At 32.4% G+C, this 11,021-nt stretch overlaps 1 protein-coding gene across 1 annotated transcript in view; it reads left to right on the top strand.

Moving 5' to 3' along the window:
- The first annotated feature begins 2,424 nt into the window (after window positions 1-2,424).
- The window catches only part of LOC129230106 (general transcription factor IIH subunit 4-like), a 98,168-nt gene continuing 89,571 nt past the window's right edge, over window positions 2,425-11,021 (top strand). Inside the window, exons 1-2 of the mRNA XM_054864507.1 lie at window positions 2,425-2,637; window positions 4,814-4,945. Of these exons, the coding sequence (XP_054720482.1) occupies window positions 4,824-4,945 (122 nt within the window). The 5' untranslated portion in view covers window positions 2,425-2,637; window positions 4,814-4,823. The remainder of the gene's footprint in view (window positions 2,638-4,813; window positions 4,946-11,021) is intronic.

Genomic DNA, 11,021 nt, shown 5'->3' with positions numbered 1-11,021 from the left:
TTTAAAAAGGATAAAATTTTTGGATAGTGCGGGATATATATAGTGTGGGATATGTTAGTTGAACCCACTGGGGCTCATAACTGAGATTGCACTATAAAAAGCCTTCAAAAATTACCCACATCCCCTCCTCCGGGGGAAAAAAAAAAGGATCAATGAGGCAGTCAGCGTTAATAACCCTCTTGCTTTAGGAGGGTCATTTTAGAGGCTTTGGACAGCTTCGTTCTTTGGGAGTGTTTCATAGCAGTTGAGAGGTCTGTATAGGGCGGATGGGCTTTGTAGTAGCAATAAAATAAGATTGAAAACCTTCAAATATTACCCCCCCCCCCCACTCCAAAAAGAAAGAAACAGCGGTGCGGTCTATTTGTGTCAGAAGTGCCTATGAAGGGGCACTCATGGTGCCAGTTCCGCCATTCTAATTTTGTAGGAGGCCATGTGGCCATGTATATGTACTGAATAAAATTGCTAAATAACATCACATCTTATGCTTTGGCATAGGCTTTCCTTTAAGCTCCAAAAATTAAAATGTATTTAAAATAAAAAATATTTGCACCTCTTTAAAAAAATTAAATTTTAAGGGGGGAGCAGGAGAAGACGATAATCCAGCTAATTTATTATAGAGATTTGATAGTTGATTTTCAGTTTCTCCTACCCTCTGAAACAGCGGACCTATCTAGATAATCAAAAATTTTTCATTTTTTAGTGAGAATCCAAGCCAATCCTCGGTGCCCCCCCCCCCACTACTAAAAAAAAAATTTCGACTCTGTTCCTTTTTTGTAGCTCATGTTTTTTTCTGTTTATTTATTTACTAGTGGTACCCGCACGGCTTTGCCCGTAATAGAAAAATTAAAAGGTCTTTTGGTTCGCCTGTACATTTACAAATAATGTATGGTGAATTTTCTCGCCAATTGGCTTGTACCCATGTTACGGTTCCACGTTATGATAATTTCGCATCTCGCTAATTGGCATGTGCCCATGTTACGGTTCCACGTTATGATAATTTCGTAATTTACTCGTCCATCTTATGATATTTTTGTTCTTAAAATTCGATCAGAAAAATAACAAAAACGAATTTTCAAAAAATCGCTTCGAGGTGCACACCCCCATGCTACAAACTAACTTTGTGCCGAATTTCATGAAAATCGGCCGAACGGTCTAGGCGCTATGCGCGTCACAGAGATCCAAACATCCATACAGAGAGACTTTCATGTTTGTTATTTAAAAAGGAAAGAAAAGAAGAAAGATAAAGAAGTAAAGAAAAGAAAGATAATTTTCAGAACAAATTCTTTACCATTTTATTAAATTTCTGTGAAAAATGGGCTTACAATTGGAATAGAAAAAGAACAAAATCGAATTTTCGAAAAATCGCTTCGAGGTGCACACCCCCATGCTACAAACTAACTTTGTGCCAAATTTCATGAAAATCGGCCGAACGGTCTAGGCACTATGCGCGTCACAGAGATCCAGACATCCAGACATCCACACATCCTACAGATATCCTGACATCCTCCGAACAGAGACTTTCAGCTTTATTATTAGTAAATATTTATTTATTTGAATATTTTTATTTACTTACTTATTTATTTTTAATTATTATTACAATTATTACTTTTTTCGAAAAGTGCCAATGACATACCCCATATACCCGCACACACACGCAAACTAAAAAGTTAAATGAAATAAAATGTAAACAATAAAATAAAATAAATTAAAAAAATAAAATAGAGTAATAAATAAATAAAAAATAATCCCCCCCCCACCCCGAATGCCAATTACAATTTATATGACTAAAATACGCAGTTGAAATTATCTATATTCGCTTAAGCTCTCAAAGAAAAAAATTATACTTTAAAAGTCAAGTCACTAGAGCCAAATTATCAATAAATTGAGAAATTGAAACAAATGTTAATTATCAATTTTTTGAAATTTCATGCTTTATTTTAAAATATATTTTCCCAATTTAAAGGGACGGCTGCTCTCCCTTGCCGCCCTCTAGATACGTCCATAGTAATAATGCAATTCGATTTAAAATATGTTTTTTATTTTACGTAATTTAAAAGTGTGTAACAGGGTGGGTCCGATAAAACATTTCCTTAAAAGCACTATTTAAAACTTATTATGAACGTTATTTGGAGGGACTTTCTTTCATTGAATACCTTAGAAGCTGAACTTTAAGGTATCCAACAATATTTCCTTTCATCTTCAATTTTATCAATTATTTGCTATTCAAAGCGAAAGCAAAACCGCTTTTTAGCACGCAAACATATGCAATCGTGCGGTTGCAACGCTAAAAGCTCCATCTATCGGCTCAAACTAAACTATACTAACTAAACTGCGAATAGGGTTGCTAGAAGTTGCAGGAATATTTTCTAAATGGCTATTGAACCAGTATGCCGGCTCAATAGATGCAGTAGTGAAATGGCATGTTTTACTTTTTTCCCGGTCTACAATTTGATTCTTAAATAATATGTATTTGTATTTTTACAGGGAAATAGTACAATTATAATCTTGAAAATTTGGATCATGATTTCCTTTCAATTTTAGAATTGTTTCAGAAGCCACAAAAGCAGAAATGCGAGGAAGAATTCTGTGCTTTCTTGTTATATAAAATCGTTTGTTTTTCAGAATTGTCCGAGAAAAGTGAGACATTCATTTGTCATAATGTTTTCATATAATGTTGTTATTCTACAATGATCATTTTTTAGCTAGTCAATTTATAAACTGCGACCGACACTAAACAAAAATATCTTGAGGACATCTTTTTCTTAAAACTTGTATTACACCAGCACGATATATTGAATCGTATATTATTAATCTTCACAAATGATTTTTCAAGTTAAAACATTTTGGAACTTATTTTCCATTTCGATCAGCATACAGTGGCTCCCAAAAGTGTTCGTACACCTATGACTTTCAATGAAATACGACCCTATTCATTGGTTAGAATAAATATTTGGGAATAGGTATTTAATTATAAGATCTATGATCAATTTTCATCAAAACTGCATAATTTTTTTAAAAATATTAAAACTTAATTTTTTAATAATCAAAAACCAAAAAGTGCGGGAAATTTTATCTCACAAAAGTCTTCTTACACTTTAAAAAATGTCTATTAATTATTGAATAATCTAACAACTTATTAATTTATTATTTAGTAGAATATCATGCAGTATCAATAACACCTTTTAAACGTCTGGGAATAGATTTCATTCTTTTTTCTTTCTTTTTTTGCGTCATTTCTGAGTAACAGTTCAACCACACTTCGAGAGTCTTATTGTTTCTAGCTTTATTTTCGTTTCAAAGCCGTATTTTCGTAATCTAGCCTCCAGATATCTCTAAATATGTTACATTAAGTTCAAATCTGGAGATTGAAGGGATATTTTCTAAACTTAAGGACAATTTTTGAGGCGCTAGATGCAAACGTTGAAATCCGTGTGCTTCTTATCGTTGTCTTGATAAAAAACAAAGTTGTTTGCGATAACCAAATTTTTGGCTAAGAGTTTAAAATTGGTTTTTAAAATATTTAAACGAACAGCATTATTCAATATTTCATCAAAAAATTCCAAACTACCAAGTCCTAATACTGATGTGCACCCTCACACAAAAGCAACTTCACCGTCCTGATTAACTGGTCCAATTAAGTTCTTAAGATTAAGTTCCTAATTTTTTCTTTTATTTACAATTATACAAAATTTAAACAAAAATGTTGAAAGCATTTTCATCTGTAAGTAATAAGTAATTTGAGCTTATTTATCATTGTTTTTGCGACGAAAAGCGTAAACTTTCTGTTTTTCGTACGACCAAGAAAATTTCTGCGGGAAGAGGTCCCATTTAATCCAGCTAATCAGAAAACTTTGCGAACAATTTGAGGTGAAAATTATATGTAAAAATTTTCATTTAACTCTGCAGAAACTGTTACAGCACTCAAATGCGTTTTTTTTTCATAAATTTTTTAACTGTAAATCTCCGATCACGCTTTGTCAACTTTGCCGGTTAACCTTTTCTTACCTTGTTTTTGGTCCGATTCTTTTCTTTAAAGCATTTTACTATAGAATGGAATAAATTAACTAATTTAGAGACATTTCAAACCAATTTACCACTATTGTAAGGAAAAAATTCAAATATCGAATGGTGTTTGTGGTTTTTTATGAATACCAGCTATTTTAAAGTAATAAGCACAATATTAAGGAATAAGTTAAAAAAAAGTATATGCTAAATGACTTTTAAAGGTCAACACAATGAGAAAATAATAAAAAACAACATTTGATAATTTCAATCATGAATTTATTCGAAAATATTTGAGTGTATGATGACTTTTGTGGCGTATTATTTCTCTGTCTCTTCATCTTTTGACCCATTTCAAAAACAAGATCCGTCTATATTTTGAAAAAACTGCAGGGTTTTATTTAGAATGACATAGGAATAAAGTGAAAAAATTTTGGACTTCATATTCGAATTCGGTTTTGTGTTATTTTGGTTTTACAAAAAAATTTCAAAGTGTACGAACACTTTTGGGAGCCACTGTAGTTCACATGATTTTCAAAATCTGCATTCGCAGTGTTCAGTGAAAGTACATATCACTAGGCTCAGTTGATTTTTTCACAAAAAGTCTTTCTGAAAGTAATTATAGTTTGCTTCCAAGAAATGTACTGTATGCATGATTTAGATTTTGTATATTTATTATGAAACAAGATTTTTTTGTGAATGAACATTAACCTTACAATCTACATTTTGTACCTATTTTGCTTCATACCAAACCGTATAAAGCTAGTTTTTAACGTCGTTATTTTTATGAAATTTACTTTTTTCATTACAGTTAAATAGCTATGGCAGTTTCTAAAAGTCTAGCTTTGAAATGTAAAGATTTGCATGAATATTTGAAGACCTTATCTGCTGCAACTCTTGAAAAGTTATACAATCATCCTGCAACTTGCTTGGCTGTATTTAGGTAAAAAACCATCTTGGAGATTTTGTTTTTAAACAATTTTCTTTCAATGAAGTATGAATCCAGTTTTAATTTTTTAAGTTCCTCCATAGAAAAAATTATCAAGTTATTTTCTTTTGCACTAAAACTGTATTTATCTCTTTATTCTAATTATATTTGAGCAGGGAATTCTTGTGATTTGTAACGTTTTTCATTTATTATTGTACCCCAGTAAATGAAACAATAGGTACAGTGAAACCTCCGAATAGCGGACAGTCAAGGGACCAGAAGTTTTGTCCGTTATTGGGAGGTGTCCGCTATTGGGAGGAACTACTTGATTTACCTTTTTCAAATTGGGCTATTGTTCCCTTTGTCGAACACAATCGAAACAATTGCGAAAGGTTTACTACATTTTACGTCAAGTGTAATTAATCTGTTTTTTCTTAATAAAGGTATACTGACAGCACACACTTGTCTTAAAAAGCATTTAATCAATTAAAGTAATCAGTTAAAACAGTTTGACATCTCTTTTTTGCATTACAAGCCTTTTTCTCAATATATTTAAATCATTTACCTTAGCAAGTCCTTCAGTGTCCCCTTTGCTCAGGAAAAAGTTTTTCAATTCTTCACTGCATTTCAGTGCTTCCGAAAAGTCTCTAATTCTGCACAATTTTCTAATTTCGTCTTTATCTTTTAAAATTTCATTGATTTGAGTTTTCCCAACTTGAAAACGATCGGCAAAACAACGCACACTTATTTTTTCTTTTTCGGCAACATCCAAAACATTAATTTTTTCTTTCAATGTCAATCTCTTTCTTTTAGTTGCCATTTTAAAACTCAAATAATATTGTCACACAAAAAAAACAACTAAATAAACACCCCTTTAGGAAAGTTTGCAACTGCAAAGCTACGATTGCTGCATGAAAATTAGGTTCGCTTGCCTCTCACTTCATCTCAGGGTATGAATATCCCATTACCAACGCGGTGATTCGACGGAGCAACCCCCCCCCCCCACACACACATTTTTTATGGTTAATTTATTTATTTTATCTCAAGTATCACTATTGCATGATTGACAGTTGGCAATATGACCTTGAACATGGACAAATCTTTTTCATGTCTAAAAATTAAACAACCCAACGAAACTATGGCGCCATAAAGCCGACTACTACCGGCGCCGGTCTGCTCAATTGCATCTCCCGAGAGCCCCAGTTAGAAAAAGCGCCCAGTTTCCTCTTTTTTATCTTAGCTTTTGAATAGTTATTGTGTATAAAATTCATTAAAATCTTAAGAAAAACGTACGTTAATTGTTAGACTGACATCAGTTTTCACTTATCTGCTTCAATACTCTTAAAACTAGCCGTAACAAAATTATGACTTTTTTTTCCTTTTTCATTTTTTGCTGCCCGCAAAAAGTACCATGTCTTTTAGTTCTTTTTTTTTCTGCTCCCCAACTTTTTTAAGCCCCAATCGCTGCCTCTGCCCATTACCACCCTTTTAATTCCAAGAAAGTGATAAGGAAATGACGGGGGGGGGGGGATATCAGTTGTGGAGGATGAAAAGCTTTGTAAGGCAAGCAATTAATAAGATATTCTGTGAAAAGAAAAAAATCGGAAGTGCTACGATCGCAAGGGAACTTTTTTGTGAAATAACTGTCCGTTATTCAGAGTGAATTACATGGAATGGCCTATATTGAGGGACTGGGACTTGCAAAAATGTCCGTTAATTAGAGGTGTCCGTTATTCGGGAGTGTCCGTTAAGGGAGGTTTCACTGTATTTATTTTATCTTCTTAGAAATATTCTTAAAACTTTTACTATTTTTTAAAAATCCTTTCTATTTTCTTAACTGCCTATCTAAGGTTTCTAATTTTAAAACGCTCAACATTATCAAAATTAATCCAATCATCATTTGGTAGTTAATTTTGAGAACGGTGCGATTTTTACAAATTGCTAAATCAAAATATTTATAGTAATTGGTGTAATTAATGTAATTTTGCACCTATGCTTTTACAGTCTTAGAAGAGAAAAATAGCATAAAACGCTTTGGTGCACTTTGACTTTAAATTGCTTCCATTATCCAAGGTAGTGTTTTTTTCTGTGGGTACTAAACTTAAATAGAATGTTGAAACAAAAACATGGAAGAAAAAAAAATGGAGTGAAAATATTATAAATTTTTGATTGCATTATTGTGTGCAAAAAATTTAAAAATCCCCCTCCCTCCCTCGAGTGAAAATGTCTGCAGAGAAAAACTACTTTTTCGTTCAAAATGGCTTTTTTTCCTTAAAATTTTCAGGTTTTCTTCCTGTCCTTGCCCTACATGTGTCAACTGAAAATCTATTATAATTTTTACTTAAACATTTTCACTACCTACTTGATATTATTGATATACAAATTCTGAACACATAAAGCCCCCAATTTTTTCCAAAGTTTCAAAGTGAGAGTGATTAATCTGCGGCACAATCAGTGCTGTAATCCTGGAGAAAAAGTGAAGGTATGGATGCTTATATATACAAGGATGGGTTATTGAACATAGAAAACAGAAGAATGCTTTGTGTTAAAAAAGTTGGGCTGCTAGATTAAAAATAAAAAATGTGAGATGATATCATCCTCTTTTAACAACACCACTGGTCAAAATGCACCAAATTCCAAAAATATGATTATATATGAAAAAAGTAAGTAGGATGCCATCCTCTCTTAACAACATCTCTGACCACAATGCATCAAATTCAAATCTTTGATTCATCCTCATACCAGAATTAAAGTACAGGATAAACCTGATTTAATGATTATCATATTCACTTGCAGTCAAATCTGGACTAAAGAAATATATCATTTACTGAGAAAAATGTTAAATCGGGTATCGTTAAATCAAAGTTATACTGTATCTTCTATTCTACAAAATCATATAAAATTTAGTATGTTTTGAAAAGAAAAAATTTCATAGAAGGCATGAATACAGTAAACAATTGCTGTTTTTTTTTACCAACAACAGTTTTTTTTATTAACTGCAAATAATATTTTTAGTTCAAAAGCCGAATTCTGTTATGGATTTGGTCGCCTAAAAAATGTCAAGCAGGTTTAAATTTCAGTTATTTGCATTCTGCACACATTCAGATATTAATGCTCGACCCCGATGGCGATTTTTGGTTGATGGTTCAAGGACGGTCGATGGCCGATTATTTTCGGTTTCAAATGGCCAATGGAACAATCCTAACTAAGGATGGTGGAAAAATAGGTTTCAAATATTTTTTAAAGAACAAAAGTATTCAGTACATTGTTGAAACCGATGGGAAGTCATATTTAAAAAAATGAATGGATAAATGAATTTGATAGCTAAGATCTCTGACACATTTCTTATTTTTTTAATGAAAATGTTAAGTTGAAGATCACAGCAAAATAGAGAAAAATACATGGGACCTAGAAATATTTTTCTAATAGAAGAAAAGATAAAAGGAAAGTGAGTTATTTAAAGGATTGTAACGAAGAGTCACGCATTTACACTAGTAAGTTACTAAAAACTCGGGTAAAAAGGGAAGTAAAACAAAACTTTAACTAGAGTTGAAATAATTTAATTTCAATAAATAAAAATATAAAGGTGGAAATCTTCAATATTACTATAGAAAAACAAAACTTTAAAATGTTTTCTTCGAAAAGAAAAACTTCACGAAGTTTTCCCTCAAAATTGTTATTGAAAATAAATACAAATCCTTTAGTGGCAACAATCGTGGTTTAATCCATGGAACCGCAGCATTTTGAAAAAATGCTGCGGTTGAGTACTTAAGCCCCATTCCTTCCTCTGAAGTTACCATTGATGGCCTGCAATCGCGTTTTCAAGACTACAGTTTTGGAAAAATTCCGGAACAAATCCCTATATAGCCCTAACTTCTGAAAATCATCTAAAACTGCGTTTTTGGAACTTCAATTTCTAAAACCTTGGCACAGGAGAGTCCCTGAACTCCTTTTCGCCTAACGCCTACCAAAAGATGGCCTACAATCACGTTTGTAAGCCTTCAATTTAAAAAAAAAAAATTCTGGAGAGCATCACCAAGTTTCCCCTTTCAGCATCGTTAAAATTCTTCTAAAATTATTTTAGGAGTTCAATACATCTCTGGATACCGTCTAAAATTGTGTTTGTGCTTGTACTTTGAAAGATTGTTACGCGAGAGTCATATTGAACCTAATCCCTTTCTTTAACGTTGCCAAAATAGCTTACAATCATGTTTTTAAACCTTCTATTTTGGAAAACTTCCCATGGAGGGAGAGCCCTACTAATATCATCGAAGATCCTCTAAAACTTTTCTTTTTTAGATCTTCCATTTTCAAAAATTGTTCCGGACGAGTCCCTGAACACGCCCTCCCCTCTGCTTTTGCTACCAAAGCTGGGGCTACAATCATGTTTTTTAAGACTTCAATTTTGCAGGATTTTCGGAGGAGCCTCCCCCCCCCCCTCCCGAACCTCTCTTGGCACCAACATCACTGAAGGGCTCTTAACTTTCCTTTTAGGACTTCAATTTTTTTAAAATTTCTGTTCAAGTGTCCTTTAACACCCTCCTCTCTAATATTATCTAATATCGCCAAAAGTTGTACATTTGTAATTTTCTTATTGAAACAGTGCCGCAGAAGAGTGCCTAAATCCTATCCCTTCCTCTAACGCTTCCAAAGATGGTTTGCAATCATGTTTTAAAGACATACTAGATATTAAAATATATTAATATTAATAAATCAAATTCCCCCCCCCCCCCCCCAAAAAAAAAATCACTTATGAATGTTTCTGTTACTAACATTCATTACTACACAAAAACCAGTTCTATATAACACTATAATGCAACAGCTATAACACCAAGTGCAGAGTTTTTTTTAGCAGTATACTGAACGTGAATGTACTTACTGAGTAGAGTATAGTAAATATTGTTTAACATCATCAATAGTGGATAATTATTTTTCAACTAAATGATTTAGAGTTACTTGAAATATATAATTGGCTTGAAAGAATGATAATCATTTATGTAAATTATTTTACATTTTGCGATATAAGGTATCCCTAAATTAAATTTCTTGATTTTGCTTTCTTTATGAGTTGAATGTATAATTTTAGAAAATGTTTTTTTCCCCTTCCTAAAAAAAATTAAAAAAAAAAAAAATTAAAAAGCTTCCTTCAAAGTAAAAATACAGCATGCAACCATTTTTCTAAGTTCATGGATATATAATAGGGGGGGGGGGGGATTGAGTTAAATGTAGAATTTAAGAAAGTGGTTTTTTTTTTCATTCCTAAAAAAATTAAAAAGAAAAAAAAAGCTAACGTCATGCAACCATTTTTCTAAGGAGACGAGTTACAACATTATGAATGAGGATTTCAGTAAAATAAAAAAACTAGACTTTTTAGGCCTTAAAAATGAAAATTAAAAATAATGAATATTTAGGGATTTTAATCGGCGTTTCCAGTCCTATTTTTATTGTTGAGCTTTTTCTGCAGTTTAATCTTCAATCAAGGGCCATACTATATATAAGGGCCATTTAGAATAAGTGAGTGTTTATTTGTTTAGAGTTAAATTAAAAGGGATAAGCTAAAAATCGGGGAAATGTCGAGATTTTTTATTTCTGTTTGGGAAGAAAAAATTCGGAATTTTTTTTCCCCCTACATTGGTTGGTCCCCCAAATTTCAGCCTTGTTTTTTGCTCAAAATTGTTCCACTAACATGCCAATACAAACTGTAATTATTTTGATTTAAGAGCAGAAAATTCTTAAAACTATCATCAGAGTGAGTATTTGATAAGTATCTGCAGTGTTGTGAAAACTTTGGTACTGATCTGAAACTTGTCATATTTCCAAAACCCAAAACTGGTGTTAGTTCTGTTGCTGTTCGATTTCCGCCCCTATGCTGTACTTACTTTTAATTATGGAGTAAAAAATACATAAATTAAAGTTTGAGGTTTTTCCTTTTTTTTTCTTCAGAAAAACATCAGCATTTAGATGTTTTTCAGGGCCAATTTTCACCCAAGTTAGCATCAGCTGCCGATGCGGATGGCTAAATTTTTGAACCATCGGCGCCAATGCATCGGTCGAGTCCTATTAAATATTTTCAGTTTTCTGTTTCACATGA

Source organism: Uloborus diversus, chromosome 9 (assembly GCF_026930045.1).
Source record: "Uloborus diversus isolate 005 chromosome 9, Udiv.v.3.1, whole genome shotgun sequence".
NCBI classification, from domain to species: Eukaryota; Metazoa; Arthropoda; class Arachnida; order Araneae; family Uloboridae; genus Uloborus; species Uloborus diversus.
The sequence above is the reverse complement of the archived record's forward strand: the minus strand, read 5'-3'. Positions and strand labels throughout refer to the sequence as shown.